The sequence below is a fragment of the Uloborus diversus genome, chromosome 8 (assembly GCF_026930045.1).
Source record: "Uloborus diversus isolate 005 chromosome 8, Udiv.v.3.1, whole genome shotgun sequence".
In the NCBI taxonomy this organism is placed as follows: domain Eukaryota; kingdom Metazoa; phylum Arthropoda; class Arachnida; order Araneae; family Uloboridae; genus Uloborus; species Uloborus diversus.
The window spans coordinates 34,054,939-34,074,171 of NC_072738.1; the positions used below are offsets into that span (position 1 = coordinate 34,054,939).

The following is a 19,233-nucleotide window of genomic DNA, read 5'->3' on the forward strand; positions in this document are numbered from 1 at the left end:
TCGCGCTGTGAAACCACCAATTTATAAATTTTTTTCTCTTTTTTTTCCCGAATGTTTTGAATCAAGGTCGCCTGAGTTCTCTTCTTTTGAGTTCAATGAATAAAATGAGATGGCAGAATAGCAAAAAAAAAATATTTTTTTCGTAGGCTCAATTTCTTGTCCAAATCATCCAATTTTCAATTTTTCGTTTACCCCAAAATTGGAATTTTGTTTCAGATTTTAAAATTTTTAATGAGCGCTGAAAGAGTGAATCATTTTTCTTGATTTTACCTGAGGTACTCAATTATATTGTTCTAAATGATTCCAATTCGTTTTTACATGTGTAAACATGTTTTTGTCCTTCCCCAGGTGGGGGGTGTGAACAAATGGGGACACCACCCCCAGCGGAAAAAGTCGCCAAAAAAAAATTTTTAACTGAAAAAATCTATGTCTAGATGATCAAATAAACCTACTTGTGGTTGTTTTTCTTCAAATTTCTCAAAAATTAATGATGCGCCCCTGAAAGGGATAATGCATGTTCACGGTGTTCCATAAATGACTGATACATTTGAAAAATCAGTAAAAACTAAACGGGCAGCGATAGAAATATACTGTTTGTTACACTATGCTTGGGACAAGAGTAAATTTTCACACACAAAATTTCAAAATTAGTTACCATGTTCCTCAACAGATGGCGCTACAGGTATTTAGAGAAGACTGCAGATGTGAATATCTGAAAATTTACTCTTTTTCCAAGTATATTGCAAATAAACAGTGTATTTCTGTCGCTGCCCGTTTGGTTTTTATTGATTTTTTAAACATACGGGTCATTATGGCGATTTTAGATTGCGTTTTCTTTTATGCCTTTTAAAATACTGCAGCGCCATCTGTTGAGGAGCGTTGTAACTAATTTTGAAAGTTTTCCTGTCTGAAAATATACTGTTGTCCGAAGCGTAACACAACAAACGGTATATATCTATCGCTGCCCGTTTACTTTTCACTGAATTTTCAAATGTATCGGTCATTTTTGGAACACCTACTTACTGCTTATGATCTAAATGTTGTGTGTAGCGGCCTGTTGCTATTAGCTGACCATCAACAGAATGAAATATCATGCTCTTACCATCTCCTTCTTTCACAATTCCTCTGATTTGCAGATCCTGTCCTACTCGCACCATGGCCCCAGATTTCATCTCTTTGTTGAAACTGCGGCTGCCTTGAGCTTTGGACATGAGGGACATCCGGCAAGCTACGTCACGGGTGTTGCTCCGGAAAACCTTTTTCGTCTGCATGGATCGTCCCTCCGAACTGAAAGCGAAAAAGAAAAAGAGTGACGGGAAGGATATAAATTTTATTGGAATGAAATAAAATAACGACAAAAGGTCAAATATTTGATATTTTCCACCAGTATTTTGCAATGAACGTGGGAGTTGAGAATTGATATAACTGTTAAAAAATAAACTTAGACCCGGTAAATATAAAATATTTTTCCTATTTTCCTTGTTTGACTCAAGTTTTTCTACGTGCTTTTATACAGTATTTGAAATGGAAAAAAATAACTTGAAACTAAAAAAAAAGAACTTGAAAGTTTGGCAAATATTGTAGTTCTATGAAAGTTTACCATACCTGTTGCATCACAAGATGTCATTCAAAATTTTTTATACATTTTTTTTCTGAACTTCATCAACACCAAAATTCAACTTTTCCAGGCTATGCCAAATAAAATATGAATTTTGTTCTTTTCATTCTTACCACGGCCTATGTATTTCGTTACATCAAGCATTATTTATGTATTTATATTTTTTCAATTGGTTAATGTTGTCAAAAAGAGACTTCTTGTAAACCTGAAACACGTGTAAAAAATTTTTACTGCATTTTAGTCAGTTTTAATGCTGTTAGAAGTTTTTAGCTGCTGTAACTGTTTTTGATTGAGACTCAAGATGTGTTCTCTGAAAATCACTCGTAATACATAGCCCATTAAACTACTGGACAAAAAAACAAATAGAGACGCTTACGCTGTTCCACGTATGTCCACCACGTGATGTGTAGTTGCTACGCGGTCCTGTGGCTTGCACATCACCATTACATATTCATCCTCGGCCATGCGCAGCCCCTCCATGTAAGGAAAGCGTAATGTGACAGATATCCATTCCTAAAATATACGAGGTTTTTTTTTTTTTTTTCAAAAAGGAAGCTCATAAAATAATGAAAAATTATCTTTAAAATGTCATTAAGGTGCTAGTCTTTGTAAACCAAATTGTTAATAATAGTAAGAGTGATTTAAATGTTGAAATATTTAGATGACACTGTACAAACAATTCAGAAACATTCCACGAAAGTAATGGGCAGCTAATGTGCCCAATTTGTGCGAGTAATATACCTTGCAAAATGCAGAAACATTTTCAAGTAATTTAATAACTTTTCTGAACAATTCAGAAATTTCTTCGCTTAAAGTCAGTCATGTCTCTAAGATCCTTCAGAAAAAGTGTTAGCACATTTAATAAAACAACTTGGTACCTTCCTGATTCGCCGACAGAGCTACTAATGCATTACTACACCTGTAGCAACGCTAAGATTTGGGTTGCAATAAACAAGCATCTCACTTTCCTCCAATTCCCTCAAAACTACAGATTCCAGACACTTATTCGCTTCATTTTAATTACTCAAAACATATCGCTGTCGTGCTTTAACCGATACACTTTAGAAATACGCTCAGTTAATCTTTAAACTGGGAGCTAAAAATATTTTTCACAACAATGAGAAAACTGCATTCATACAACTCATAATAATTCAGGAAACTTTTTAACAAAAACACTTGATTTTCGCAGAAAGTTGGTGAAAACCAGAAAAATCATATAACGTTCCACCGAAATATCAGTGGCGTTTCGGAACTTTTTAGTGTACTAGTTAAGAGCATTTGAGATTTGTAAAATTCTCTGGAAGCAATAAATAATGAACTGAGTACCATATGATTTGCCTCCAGAGGCGTGCGCAGAGCTTCAGTAATGGGGGTACCGCTATGCCAGGGAGCTTGGGGGCTTAGAGAACCATTAGAAAAGGGGTACAGGGTGGTGAGGAGACTAAATTAGATATGAGTGTAGGACATTGCTGGCATCTGAATTTTTTCAAGTGGGGATTTTTAAAATGGAGTCAGTGAGTCAAAACTAAAACTGAGATTTAGAAATATGAACCTAATCGTAAGCACTCAGGAATGGGGGGTTCGGGGGGTATCTCCCGCGTGGATTTTTTTTTGAAATTTTAGTCTTTAAAAATGCATTTTAGATTAACTTTGGTAATGTTAAGGGGAATATATTCAGGGAATTCTTCCCACGTCCATTTTTTGAAATTGAAACTCAAACTTTTAAGAACACAACGCTCTCCAGAAAAATTTTCGAACTTAGCTTTTAAAGCACACTTTTAGTAGGCGGAAAAGTTCACGGATCTCCTCAGTATTTTCCGAAATTGAAATTCAAGAAATGCAATTGTAGATGACCTTCAATGATATTAACAGAGAGTTTGGGTGCACTCACCCGGATTTTTTTTTTTTTTTTTTTTGAAATTGAAAATCTAGAACAGAAATTTTAGACGATCTTTGATGATATTAAGGTGAGGGGTGGTTTCGGGTACTCCCGGAAAATTTTACAGATTCAGGTCTTAAAAACGAATTTTAGTCAGTCATTAATAGTGAATGGGGTGTGTTTCTCGGGGATTTGAGTGGGAATTTCAGAATCTTTTCGAAATTGGCATCCTAAATATATAAAAGAAATTTCTTATGCCAATAGTGGAAAGGATGGGGTTTGGGAAATCTCCCCCTCCATTTTCTCAAAATGAAAATTTCAGAAACGCTCTTCTTGGCCACCTTTGGTAACGTAAAGTGAAGGGACAAGTTTCGGGGATCCCTTCCTTCCCTTTCTTTGCTATGTCCCTTTCTTTTTTTTTTTTTTTTTTTTTTTTTTTGTTTTAAATACTGATGAAAATATTGTGGAAACTCCTTCCCGAGGTTTTCTTTTTTAAAACCATTTGGGAGTTTTTGGTTATAAATAATAAAATTTTCAATTTCCAGCCTGATATTTTTATTTGTTCGAAATACAAACGTGTGCGGTCTCAGTAAAAATACCTTTAACATTTTAGACTGTTGTGATACCTTTTAGTGATACAGGAGTGACTCTTTCCCAGAGTGCAACAGGAAGAAGAACGGTAGTTTGTCAAGATTATTTCAAAAAAATATTATGAAGATTACTTGAATAACTTTTCTGTAAGAAACTTGGTTGCAATAGAAAGCTAGAAGAAAAAAATCGACACTCACTAATGCCCCTCCCCCCTAAAAAAGAAGAATTTTGCATGCATGATGCATCTCCTGGATCTGTTTAATATTTATACATTGTAGTTACGTAACTGGGAGTGGTGAGGAACGACCTTCTTCCCCAAATAATTCCTCGTTATTGAAAATGGGGAGGGGTGTGGGCACTTTAGCTCTCAACGTGAAAAGAAATATTTTGAAACATTATTCAAATACGACACAAGCTATATTACAAATTAAAAGGGGAGCAAACTCCTCCCAGAAATGTTGCAAAAGACAAGACTAAACCTGCGTTTTTAAAGCGAGAAGTTCAAAAAATTTCTCGTCATTCGTCAAGATCGTCTAAAATTTTGACTTAAATTTCGTAAATGTTCCGAGTGAGAGTCTCCAAAAATTCCTCCCCTAAATTTATTGAAGGTCGGCAAAAATAGCATTTCTGGTCGAGCTCCAATTTCGAAAACTTTGCAGAGAAGGCTTTGAATCTCTCTTCTCTTTAACATCAGCTGAAATCGTCTAAAACTACATTTCTCGAACTATAATTTCGAAAACTACATAGAGGAAACACTTGTAGCTCCCCCCCCCCCCTCCGTTTAAAATAGAAGGTAATCCACAATTACGTTTTTAGAAATTCAATTGAAAAATTTACCGGGGGATGAAACCCGAATCTCTCTTCTCCCGAGACCTAACATTATCAAAAATTGTCTGAAACTGCGTTTTTACTACTACTACAATTTCGGTACTTTTCTAATTGAGAAATACCCGAATCCCCCCACTTCTGGTTGAATATTTTACTGACAATTAAGTTCTAATAATTTCATGATGAATTACTAATGTTTTTTTCAATAATTAATTTCTATGGAACGATATGGATGGAGGATGCTACAATGCTATTTTTTAAGTTGACAAGGGACGCCTTAGACCCCATAGGTACGCCACTGAGCACCTTTAGTTTTTACATGATCATCTTTATTTTTCTTTTATGAAAAGCATGATATTCCTTGATATTTTTACTAATTGTTAAAATGGTTTGAACTTCTTTCGTGTAAAAAGGGGGTAAAAATTCATTTGAAGGGTGTCAGAAAGAGCTCTTATTCAAATTTAGAGCCTGACTTGATTTTGCGAAACATTAGTTCTTCCTCTGTGCAGCACCGTTTTATGAAAACATTGTTTTAAAACTATCATAGCATAAAAGAAATGCATACAAGAAGAAGAAATGATGTGTGTGTGTGATGTAGAAGCTGATTAGGAGAAGCTTCTATGCCTGTCAGCCACAGCAAAGCATTGTGGTACTCTAGACTTTTAACCTCGTCATTTTTTTTTAAGAGCTAATGGGGGTACCGCGGTACCCCTGGTGACCCCCGAGCGCACGCCGCTTATTTTAACCTTTTGCAGGATTTTTACTTTTATAATTTAATAGTGAAGAAGGGAACATATGTGTTGGTTCATTTTCATTTATTATCGATTGTAACTACAGTATGCAAAAGGCAATGACATTCTACGTCATTGCTTACTAATCACAGATTATGTGGTCTAACTGTTAGAAATGTAGACGACCTGTGCTCAAACTTGGGCCTGTGAGAAGAATATATCTTCTCTCACGTGCTATATGCACTATAAACAAAATTCCAAAACGTTACTGGGAAATAATGATTTGCAAATGTGCTTAATTTCTGCCAAGATTTAGTATTGTCCGAGAAGGCACTTCGCCCCGCCTTCCCAAACGCACAGTTCCATTTTACGTGCGGATGATCTGATAAACATATCCCTGTGCTTGTAAATGAGACAACTAGACAACCTTTTAGAGTAAGAGCCCATGAGTGCCAGACCTACGTCATAGTATAAAGGTCCAAAATATTTCTGCGGAAGGGCATCACAGCAGGTAAAAAAGGTTCGCTATTATTGAAGATGAGTAACTCTGGGTTTCTACCAGAGGTACTTGAGCGCTGGAGCGAACACTTGAAAAACCTCCTTGATGGCAGTGACAACCGAAGACTAAACAATCATTGCACCCATGAATCTGTGAATGCAAATGCTGATGAAACCAACCTTCCCAGTCTTTCTGAGATTGAACTGGCGATTAAAAGATTGAACAATAATCGTTCAGCTGGTGCGGACAGAATTAAAGCAGAGCTTTTGAAGTTCAAGGACCAAGATCAGTTATGTGCTATCCATGAAATCATTTGCAGAGCATGGGAATTGGAAGTATTACCCAATGATTGGGACAATGGATCTATTTGCCCCTAGTTTTAAGAAGGGGGACAAATTTGAATGTGCCAACTATAGAGGAATCATTATACTTAATACTGCTTTTAAAATTTTCTCCAACGTGCTTTACACTAGGCTGCTACCACACGTGGAGAAATTTATTGGATCATATTAATGTGGTTTCCAAAGTGGAAAATCCACTAACACCCCAAATTCATGTCCTAAGACAAATCATTGAGAAAACAAAAGAATTTAATATCCGTACATCCCACTTTTTATCGATTACAAGGCGGCATATGACAGCATTAGAAGAGACAGGCTCTTCGCTCCCATGGAAGAGCATGGGATCCCCTTAAAGCTTGTTAACCTTATGAGAGCAACCCTTAGAAGAGTCAAATGCCAGGTGAAGATGCAGGACAAATACTCCAAGCCCTTCTACACCGACAGAGGGTTGAGGCAAGGGAACTGACTCTCTTGCATGTATCCTTTTGCCCCTAGCTCTTGAGAAAGTCATTAGATCTTCTGGTATCAACACTCGAGGCGTTATTTTTCAACGAAACAGATCAGATTCTTGCATATGCCGATAACATCGACATAATTGGAAGATCCAAAAGTGCTGTCACGGATGCTTTCATCGCTATTGAGGCTGCTTCTAAAGAAATGGGCCTTAGTATTAATGCTGACAAAATCAAATATATGGAAATAAACCATAAATCATCTGATTCTTTCCCATTCTTTGTTAATGGCTACTCATTTGAATCCGTTGAGGAGTTTAAATATTTTGGAATGTCATCACTAGAAACAATGATATTAGCGTTGAAATCAATTGCCGCCTGGCTGTGGCAAACAAATGCTACTTTGGTTTGAAACGCCAGTTAAAAAGTAAACTTCTTCGCCAAAGTACAAAAATAAACATATACAAGACTTAAAAACTGTTGACCTAAGTGGATGGAGGAAATCTGTGTCTGACAGAGCGGGATGGAGGAAACTGATTGAGACGGTCTTGGCCTACCCTAGGCTGTTGTGCCGAAAAAGAAGAAGAAGAACACTGGGTTTGGCAGGAAACAGGTAGCAAAGTTGCGCCCGACCATCTCCGATTTGAACGAAATCTTATAGAGGTGCAGACATGTCTTTGAAATTCACCAGTACAAATTTTCAGCTTCCAAGACCCAAATCCTGAGGATCTAGGATCAATAAAAAAAGGGGCTCCAAAATGGCGGATCAGCATTGAGAAACGAATTGCCTTGTTTTGCACGGTTCCCCCATTGGAGGCCATTTTGGAGTCGATTGTTTTTCCTTTGGAATGTATTCTAGATCCTCATGATTTGTGTCTTGGAAGCAGAAAATTTGCATAAAATAGTTTCAAAGACATGTATGCACCTTTGTAGAATGTCCCCCAAATCGGAGATGGTTGGATGGGGACCACCAGGACACGTGACATGGAATGAATCTACGATGTTTAGCTTTTTGCAGCAATTTTACGCTCCTTTGCTACCTGTTTTCAGCCAAAGCCAGCGCAACACAGCTTAACTAATAGCGAACCTTTCTTACCTGCTGTGATGTCCTTACGCAGAAAAAATTTGGGCCTTTATACTATGACGTAGCTCTGGCACTCATGGGCTCTTGGACTATTAACTTTGGCTTGAATTTTAATGTGCAAGAAAGTCGTAGTGTCCTTTACATCACTTGTGTGTTGCCACTTTCCTCATTCTTATATTTTAAAAATTGCTACTTTTACGACAAAATGCTATGATCCAAATATGCCTTCCGCCGAAAACAGCGAAACAAAATAATCGTATACCACGTGACGAAGGCGGAGTCAAGTGCCTCCTAGTGGAAAACGGACAATAACATATCTTGCTACTACTAAGATAGTATACCGCAAAAATTTAGTAATCTTTCTGAAATATTCAGGAACCTTCAGTGAAGTAGTAACAGCTTCTAAAGCTAATTTTACGAAGTTAAGTCCCTAGAAAAAGATAGGCCGACTTTGCCGACATTTCGATTCCCACACGGCTTGGGATCCAACCTTGTTTCCAGTATTTATAAATATAGTATAACCTCGATTTAACTATACCCGATATAACGATTTCCTTAACTTAATGATACATGTTACTTGTCTGGATCTGACTGCATTGAATGTCTATGCCCCACGATTTAACGATAACTTTTTCCAGTCCCTTGACAATCGTTAAATCGGGGTTATACTGTACGTTATAGTTAGGGATTGCAATACCGGACCTAAAATTCAATACCGGTGTTCGGTATTTTTAAAACGTGATACCGGAATACCGGTATTAATACCGGTATTTGAAATTTCTCAAAAAATGCTTGAAAACATTGTTTTGTTGCCACATTTCATAATTTTATACAAAAATTGTACTATTTAAGAAAACATATTACGAACAAACATAAAACGAAGAAATAAATATAATAATGAAAAACGAAAAATTAATTTGAAATTTCACATCTTGAATTCAAATTATGTTTTTCGCAATCACGAGTGTGTGTATGTAGGCATGTGTGTTTGTGTGTGGGGGGTATGTGTGTATGTGTGTAGGCATGTGTGTTTGTGTCTGTGGGCTGGCATAAGTGAGTGGGTAGTTGTGTGTATGAATGTGTGTGTGTGGGGGGGTCTGTGTATGCGTGTGTAGGCATATGTGTTTGTCTGTGTGCAGGCATGAATGTGTGGGTAGTTGTGTGTATGTGTGTTTGTTTGTTTGTGTCTGTGGGCTGGCATAAGTGTGTGGGTAGTTGTGTGTATGAATGTGTGTGGGGGGGGCATGTGTATGCGTGTGTAGGCATATGTGTTTGTCTGTGTGCAGGCATGAATGTGTGGGTAGTTGTGTGTATGTGTGTTTGTTTGTTTGTGTATGTGTGTAGGTGTATGTGTGTGTGTGTGTGGTGTGTGTGTGTGTAGTTGTGTATGTATGCGCGTGTGTGTAGGACATGGATGCAACCTGGAGACGGTTTCGCTATAGGAGCAGCATCGTGAGGAGCCGGTCGACGGTGATGGTACGGAGGGTGGCGGTGGGAAAATAAAATGATAAGACGCCAAAAACAGTCAAATGAAAGCAATAAGCAATCGTGATTGCCCAAAAATTAATAACAGTAAGGAACGTAATGTAACAATTGAACTGTCTCTAAGCCTGGAACTCAGTTTAGTACTCACGTTTCTTGCAGTTGAAAATATTCTTTCTCAATTCACGCAGGTCAGCGGTACTGTTAACAATGCGTGATACACCTCCTCTTATTATTTAGAACTCCTTCATCTTCAAATATTTTGGTCCTTTGCGTGTTATTTTTGGATAAATCCTTTTGTATGTGTGTGGGTTTCTTTTGTATTGTGCGTATTATTATTATTATTATTTTTTAATTATAGCTAGTTTTAATGTATTTCCAAGAGTCGATATTTTTCCACTATTAACATCATTTTATCATTTTTTCTTGAGCAGAAGAGGTTTGTGTTTACCTTTTATCAGCCTTTTTTTCTTTGAAATTAACGATAAACTAATTTGTTCTTGTTAGTTTCCTTTACTCATTTTTGCTCTTATTTTAAACTCTTTACAATTATAGTTATGAAGATGTCTGAAAATATATTTCAATCGATTATGCTTTACCTCTATGCAAATTTCAAAGGCACAGTATAACTTTTAATTATTATCTTGCCAAGTATAAAGCTTAATAGCGAGACAGTACAACAAACCAATACTGGTGACAACACATTGCCATTTGTTAGGCTAACAAGAAAATATTTTTGTCAAAATTTAGTACAGTTGAGACAAATAATTGAAAAAGAAGTCATAAAGTATCACTGCAGTTGATGATTGGAATAAATTGTTCATAAGTGAATAGGACAAATGCAGTCAAAATTACACTTGAAATTAATTTGCACAAAAGGGTAAGTGAGTGATCAGTGAAATGGAAAAATAAATACATGTTGCACGAAATTGCGATTCATCTCACCATCTAGTAATGATGATATTTTACAATCTTCCTGCTATTTTTTTAATGCTATTCTATTATTTCGTTCTTTTGAAGCAAAATGTTTACATCAATCGATCGATTTCGGTACTGTATCATTAGAAAAGAAATATAATCTTTAAATAAAAGTAGATATCTAATAAGTTAGATATCTAATAGGTTCTAGAAAACTCTTCAATATTGAAGCTATTTATTATTTTCAACTAATACCGAAAATACCGGTATTTTACCTCAGCAAATACCGGTATTTCGAAATTGCTCGAAATACCGGTATTCGGTATACCGGTATTGCAATCTCTAGTTATAATATTCGCTGGTTGCTATGTCGTAAAACAATTGATAATACATTGAGCAAAATGTCACTTTTAATGACCTATAGTTCGCAAATTCAACAAAACTGCATCGGGACATATAAACTGTAATGAACCTCATTTTCATACTTTATTTGTTTATAACTTGTATTAATTAATCTTCTTCATTCACTGAATAAAAAAATCAAACATTCATCAATCAGGCAGCTCGTTTAATTATTGGATACCAGTTTTCGGCAACGAGTCTTCTTTATCCAAAAAGTATATTAAATGTTTTCCCCATACATTTTGGACCCTAAAGTGCTGAATGAGTCGGATCCCTTTTGAAACGGGCCTAAAGCGGAAGCTGAGACGCACAAGGATTTATTGAAAAGCAACGCTATCCGAAGACTGCGTTTAACTCTTGATTGAGTGGATTAAAGTACCATTTTGAATAACGGGGAGGAAGGAGAAACACAAAATAAAGAAGTTCAATGAATTTTTATACTGGTAGATAAAAATGTGATTCGCGAGTGTGAAATAATCATTCATAGAGCTTGTTGCAATTCAAGAAACTTTCCCGAGCAAAACTTTATTTTCACACGAAACCAGTTTTTAAACCCTTGAGATCCCGGAACGTTACCCGACTTTTTGCAGTAAGTTACCTTCCTTAAGCCAGGAATACATAAAATACACTTCCCGCTAAGTCATTCCATTCAAGGACAGCAGTTTCGTGCTTTTTAACTCTTATCAACAGTGAAGGCAACAGTATTAGAACAGTGTTGCCAGATGGTCACACAAAAATCCAGATTTCCCCACTTCCCTTCCAATTTTCCCCCCAAAAGCGATGTTTTCTATCAAAATTCCCCAAATTCAAAAATCATTTTTCCACTAATATTTTCATAAAATGAATCGACTTCCTATGATATTTTTTTCTCTTGAAAAATTCCCCCCCCCCCCCCAAATAACCAATTTTCTTCTAAAATTCCTCAACTTTTTTTCTCTTCATTTTCGCTTTTTTTTTTCATTCTTTTTAGCCTACTTTCCCAGTAAAAGTCAGAAAAAGAAGAAAAAAGCATGAAAGAAGGCTTAATGCATCATAAAAATATCGCAAAAAACAAAAAAAAGTCAAAAATAAATAAAATAATTAAATAAATATTGAAAAATTAAAAATTGGAAAGTAGGGTATTGAGATGGGGAAAAATGTCTGTCGGTCTGTCTGTCTGTCCCCCCCCCCCTAATAACTTTTGAATGAATCGTCCGATTCGAACAAACTTTTTTTTTGTTCGAAAGATCTCGGCGAGGACACCTCATTCCCATATTTCACTTTTTGATTTGAACTATTTTTTGTTCAATTTTAAACAGTTCAAAAAAACTTAGCGCCTACGGGGAAATTCAAGGCAATTCCGAACTGTGAGGCGAATTTGCTTCAAACAAACTTTGTAGGAAAAAGCGTTTGATGAAAAACTTGTATATAAAATATCTTTTTGATTTGAACAATTTTCCGTTCAATTTTGAACAGTTCAAATCCCTTAACATTAGCGCCTACGGGGAAACTGAAAGTCAATGTAGATTTCGTACTTGAAGGCGGATTTACTTCAAACAAATTTTGTTGGAAATAGCTGTTGACGCCAAACTCCAGACTTCGACTCCGAGAATTTATTTGTACTTGACTCCGACTCCGACTCCTGTGCCCGACAATTAATCGGACTCCGACTCCCCGACTTCGACTCTGACTTCGTAGCCTTGGCAAAAATTTATACACGGAGGACAAATGACTGACTCCGATTCTTAGATATTCGACTCCGACTCCTTTATCCCAAAATGAGATTGACTCCGACTCCGACTCCTCAGCTATGGTTTTGACTGTGAAATAAGTATTATTGGTTTGACTTGTTTTTATTTTTACGCTAAAGTTTTAATTTGGGTATTCAGTTTTCGGCGAATAAACTCGAAGTCATTTATGTTTCTACATAAAGATATGCGCAGACGATTTTTTTTTTGACAATGAAAATTTTTTCTTTAAGTTGACATTTTATTGTTTTTATTTATTTTGGTAAGTCATTAATTCATTTAAAAAATTGTTTTTGGCAACAGGGGAAAAAGAAACGATATTTTTATTATTTTGATATGATGTATTTATTTTAATGAGCTTATGAATTTTAATTATAATTTTTTCGTTTTGAAAGCTGTTAAAGTTTTTTTTTATTGGAAAAAAGTGCATTAGCTGCTTTGTTTAAAAATTGCTGCTTTTTTTTTTTTTTTTACGCATCGATTTTTTTAGATGAGTGAGGAATATTTTATTCCTAGAAATCAGCTTAAAGTATTTTAAAAAAATGTTTGAAAAAATTCGCGATTTTAGCTATTTTTGAGTATATTGATCATGTACTAGAAAGTAGTATGGGTATACGGGAAAGTAGGCTTGTCTAGTTCTAGACAGAACTTCTTGTTTTTTTTGTCTTCATAAATATAAACACCTGCATCAAGAAAGGACTTTTACTCATATCGGATTTGATTGGATGGCCCTGACCGACCAAGAGAAAAGAAAAAAGATTTCTACTCGCATTTACTACTCTGCTTCTGTACATTTGAACTATTCGCAACTTCAATAAACTATAGGGAGCGCTGCAGCCACTGTCTAATGGCGGATGAAAAAGGTAAAACAAACAAATGCCGTAACTTATAACTTGCTTTGACGTTTAGTGAATGACAGTAATTTTTCATGGTATTTGCGGGAAGCTTTCTTTTCTATTCTTCGGAAATTACATTACATCACAAACTGTCCGAAGCCTGTAATTTACCCCAAAGAAGATACGTGGAATGGAATGTTTAACCTTTTTCTTTAGTATTGTTAATCACCGCAAGGTAGCGTATTCGAGCTCTGGAGTTGCAAATAAACTTTGTATATACTTATCCAAGAACATTCTTCATCACGCTCACTTATTTTTACCCGTTTTACGTATCCACTAGTTACTCACGTAGAACATTAACGCGAATTCCATAAAGTTGAACAAAGCTAAACCAACGCTGTTTGATGCAATCAATCTGACTAGGGTAGACCGACCAGTGAGTGAACACCACCCAGTGAGTGAACACCACCCAGTGAATGAACAGCGCGTCATTTTTTTAAAAAAAATAAGCTTCCAAAATTTTTTTCCTAAATAAATTCACTACAAAAGTGTTCTTTATTGATATTCTAAGCTATCTGACACCTGATTGGTTACTTTGGGTACGTATTTTTTTCCTGAAAAAAATTTGAAAGTTTTACTGCCGTGAATCGTTCTTTTTCTCTTTTAAAATAACAAGGCTGGTTTCGTGCTAGCAATTATTTTGATAAATATTATTTTTATTGATAAATTTTAATATTTAACTTTGCGAAAGAAAAATTAAGTATACATATTTAGGCTATGGATTTAAATTGTTTCAATCAATGCAGAATGCGTAGATTTTCAGGTAGAGGGGTGTTCAGTTACTGGGTACGAAAAATTGCGAAAACCCACTGAATGAACAACGGCAAAATTTCTTTTGATTTAAAAAGAAATTTGAAATTTCTTTGAGATATTTAATTTTCGTACTTTTTTGTAATGCAGATAGTTTTACATGCTTATTTATTTACGTACTAGTGGTACCCGCACGGCTTTGCCCGTAATAAAAAAAATTAAAAGATTCTTTGGTTCGCCTGTATATTTACAAATAATGTATGGTAAATTTTCTTGCCAATTGGCTTCATGTTACGGTTCCACGTTATGATAATTTCGTATCTCGCCAATTGGCTTGTGCCCATGTTGCGGTTCCACGTTATGATAATTTCATAATTTACTCGTTCATCTTATGATATTTTTGTTCTTAAAATTGTAATAGAAAAACAACCACATCGAATTTTCAAAAAATCGCTTCGAGGTTCACACCCCCATGCTACAAACTAACTTGTGCCAAATTTCATGAAAATCGGCCGAACGGTCTAGGCGCTATGCGCGTCACTGAGATCTTGACAGACAGACAGAGATCCTGACAGACAGAGAGACTTTCAGCTATAGTAAAGATTTCATTATATACTTTATAATTTCTGTATTTTTGTCTTTGTAAACAATGCACTTTTTACTGAGTTTTATCTTTTATCTATCTATATATCTATCTGCATATTAACCTACCTACCTATATTTATCTTTCTATATCTTTATCTCTTGATAGATAGACAGATAGATAGAGAGACAGAGAAATAGAAATAAATATACAAAGAGAGAGAATAGATAGGTAGATATGTATGTATGTTTGTGATAGATAAATAGATAGAGGAAGATATAGAGATAGATATATAAAAAAATGAGAGGTAAATAGATATATAGGTAGATTAATATAGAGATAGAATAGGTAGGTAGATATATAGATTTATTGATTGATAAATAGATAGGTAGTGGTTAATAGATAGATAGGTAGACAGAGAGACTAATATAGAGATAGATATATAAAAAATGAGAGGTAAATAGATATATAGGTAGATTAATATAGAGATAGAATAGGTAGGTAGATAGATAGATTTATTGATTGATAAATAGATAGGTAGTGGTTAATAGATAGATAGGTAGACAGAGAGACTAATATAGAGATAGATAGCTAGGTAGAGAGACTGATATAGAGATAGATAGTAGGTAGATATATAGACAGGTAGATAGACCGATAGATATAGATAGGTAGGTAGATGTACTGATAAGGAGATAGATAGGTAGATAGGCAGGTAAAAAAGTAGGAATATAGATAGATAATTAGATTGATTAGGATAATAGATTGGTAGATATTTAGATGTACAGACGGATAAATAGGTAGATAGTTAGGTAGATAGACAGATAGATAAGTAGATGTATATATAAGTATATGGATAAGTAGATAAGTAGAGAGATACGTAGATAAATCGATCGATAAGTAGATAGATAGATAGATAGATAGACAGATAAATAGATAGATAGATAGATAGAAAAATAGATAAGTACATTGATAAATAGGTAAATAGACATAGAGATAGATAGATACGATATATAAATAAATAGATAGATATATAGATTGATAGATAAGTTTATAGATAGATAGATAGATATAATAGTTATATAAATAGATAGATAGATAGATAAATAGATATAGTAGTTATATTTATAGATAGATAGATCTCAAAGAAACTTAGTTTCTTTTTGAATCAAAATTTATCATGTTCATTCACTGGACCAATTTGTGTTCATTTACTGGTTCGAGGTGTTCATTCACTGGGTCCTTGTGCCATTTTTTCTTTAAACACCTAAAAAAGTCGGAAGCGGTACCATTTAAGTTTCCGCGATTTTTCAGAGATATTTACATAGATCAATTAAAATGTTTTAGCTATCATAATCTGTATAGTGCAGAATTTAAAAATACTAGGATTTTTTAAAAATGAAATAGTGCTTAACTGTTCATTCACTGGTCGATCTACCATACCAAATGTAATTTAAATACTTACGAATAAAATATTTTTTCCTGAGAATTTTTATTCCCCAAAACGAGGAAATTTTTTCCAATCTGGTAACACTGCATTAGAAGCAACCAATAAAGCGGCGGAAAACATCTTAAAAAAGCCAAGAGAGATAAACAAACTGGTAGTAATGTAGAATTAGCACATCGGACAAGTAACCGTGCGATTCAAAATGACTGAGCTGGTGGTGTATTTTATGTAATCAGCGACGGGTTTCGGATGTTTTTTCAGCGAGGCAATTCTTATGCTCCCAGTAAAAGGGTAAGGACTTATTAGCGAAAAGTAAATAAGAACAGTAGCTCACTACCTTTTATGGCATAATTTAGCAACCTTTTTTTAACCCGAGAGCCGCACCCAGAGCTTAATTTCTAAACAAAGAAATGCAGGAGTCAAATATGGTCTTGAAGAATTATTTTCTTGTTAACTAGCACGAATTTCGTGTAAGAGGCAAAAATGTACGTAATCCTGAAAAGAAGAGAAAAGGTTCCCTGTAAATTAAACCTTCGCCGCACCTAATCTTAAGATGAACCTCGCAGTCCAGAACATGTGCGAAATTGGAATATTAAAGTAAAACACCAGTAGTAACCAGTGCTTCAGTAGTGGCCACTTCAAGTTTACTTTTGTACTTTGAAGAAAGAAATTAACAAAAAAAAGTGATTTTTTTGTTGGTACAGTCATAGAAAAAAAAAAACGAAACACTCGATCGTATTCAAAGACTATTGACACTAAAGACACGTGTAAGGTGTCATTGTTTCAGGAATAAAAAGTTCTACATAATTATGGGAAAAAATTGTTGTTAAGGGGTCGTCTTCATATTAAAACGAGCATCAACTTCAAATTTTTCAATAAGAACACCCCTTTTTTATCACATATTTGTGATCAGCATCCTTTTTTAACTTTGTATACAAAGTTTTGTTTAATTCGATCCAGCCGTTACTTCAGAATCGAGTTTTGAAAAATTCCTCTCGTAATGTTAAAACGTATTTTGATATTTTTACTCATAACACAAAAACTATATTAGGCACGGATTAGGCAAAGATTGTTTTTTTATATCAAAATATGAATTGACCCAATAATAAAAACATAATTTACAATACCTAAAATGTAATTTTAGTTTTTTTATGAATTATTTTAATATTTTTTGAAAAAAATATGATCTGAAACCATATTAAATTTTAACAGAAAAACAATCTTGAAGAGCTTTTATATGGGAATCCAAAATTTTAGCTCGAAATATTTAGTAGTTTTTGCGCTATGCTTAAAAATTCATTTTTTCTTACTTTAGAGGACCGTATACTTTTTTAAAACAGAAATTATGAAAGTTGGTTTCTTCGTAAAAAAAGAAAAAAATTGTTCAACAAAATAAGCAAACCAATTATAACGTGGATTTTTTACATTAGAGTTCGTCAATGAATTTTTTAAATGCATAAATTTATTCGCTGTCTCTGCAGAAGAACAACACAATATTGCAACCGTCAGTTTTTTTGTGGATATCGTTCAGACGTCAATGTGTAAATAATGCGAAACACTACTTCATTGTCTAATAAAAGAATATTTTATAGAACTTTTTAAATTAAAAGCTACACTTAAAATACTTCTGTTTTTTTTCTTTCTTTCTTTCTTTCTGCGTTTAGCCATTGCCTTTTGTAAAACAAAAACTCAAATAAATAAATAAATAAATTAATTAATTAATTAATAAACATGCACAATTTTTTACAGGAACATACAACAAAACGTCATTGTGTTGCTAGTCATGTTGCATTAGACAGTATAGAATTAATGGCTCTTTCCGGTGATAATTTACTAAAAGGAAAAATTATTGCCTTGCCTAAATCGGGAAAAAGTACTCTAAAAATAGCCAACAGTGTGAAGTTTCGGCCTTAACAGTATCCAGATGGGTCAAAAAGTAATATTTGCTCTTAGATAAGTTTACTGGTTTTTAGGAATTTTTTTTTTTTTTTTGTATCGTGTTTGAATAATTTTCAATGTGTTAAGATGCAGGAGAGGAAATGTCAGTCGCAATAGTGGGCCGCGTGCTTTGAGCTGTATTCTGCACAAAAGTGGTAGCTGTGGCTAATTGTGAACTTTTTTTTTTTTTTTTTGACTTCGTCAAAGATTTAACAAAACATTAATTTGAGTGTTAGATTAAGGAGTTTTTGTCTAGTCTTAATTATAATTAAAACTTATTTTTCTATTTACTTTCTCGGTCAGTGTCCGTGCATTTCCATTAAAATCATTCTCGCAAGATAAAGATAAAATGTCAAATAATTTTCTTTTTTGAATAACATGGAAAAATATCGACAAAAAAAAAAGAGTTGCATAATAAATTATTGTTATCAACTACTAGATGCCTATCTTATTAAATGCATGTTTCTCAGTATACAATATCTGAATATTCGGATCCAACTTTATGACACTAGAAGTAATTCTACTTTCTGATCTTAATCTTCATGCAAATAACGAGCCACACGCACCAGCTTCAAGGACTCAATGTGGCCTGCGTCTCTACTGTGATATATTTGCGGTTTGACTATCCCATTTGATGACTGCTGTGGGTCCTAATAACGAGCACAATTGTCTTGAACTAGATTTAACCGAAGAATGAAGCAGGTGTGATGCCATTAAAGCTGAGAGTGCCTAAAAACTGGTGGATGAAGAAACTTAATCTGACCAGTGAGAGGCCGTAAACATACAGCAGATAAATTTACTTTACCTACCAGTTTATTCAAACTCTCAGCTTCAATAAGGTCACTTCTGCAATTTCGATTCCAGTCTGAGATGTCTACAACAAAAACGAAAGTGTAGCCTTTGTATGCCGCGTATAGTATTGCTATAGGTGCGCCAACCTGATACTATAGAAAATGTTAGTTTGCAGGTATATAGTGCGCCAACCTGATACTATAGAAAATTTTAGTTTGCAATTATATAGTGCGCGAAACAAAATCAAATAACGCTAAGTTTTGTTTGTAATGTTACAA

At 34.5% G+C, this 19,233-nt stretch overlaps 1 protein-coding gene across 1 annotated transcript in view; it reads right to left on the bottom strand.

The window, feature by feature from the left end:
* Positions 1–19,233, bottom strand: part of LOC129228012 (uncharacterized) — a 64,787-nt gene that overhangs the window by 36,667 nt on the left and 8,887 nt on the right. Inside the window, exons 4-5 of the mRNA XM_054862640.1 lie at positions 1,995–2,131; positions 1,103–1,287 (exon numbers count right to left, since the gene is read on the bottom strand). Of these exons, the coding sequence (XP_054718615.1) occupies positions 1,103–1,287; positions 1,995–2,131 (322 nt within the window). The remainder of the gene's footprint in view (positions 1–1,102; positions 1,288–1,994; positions 2,132–19,233) is intronic.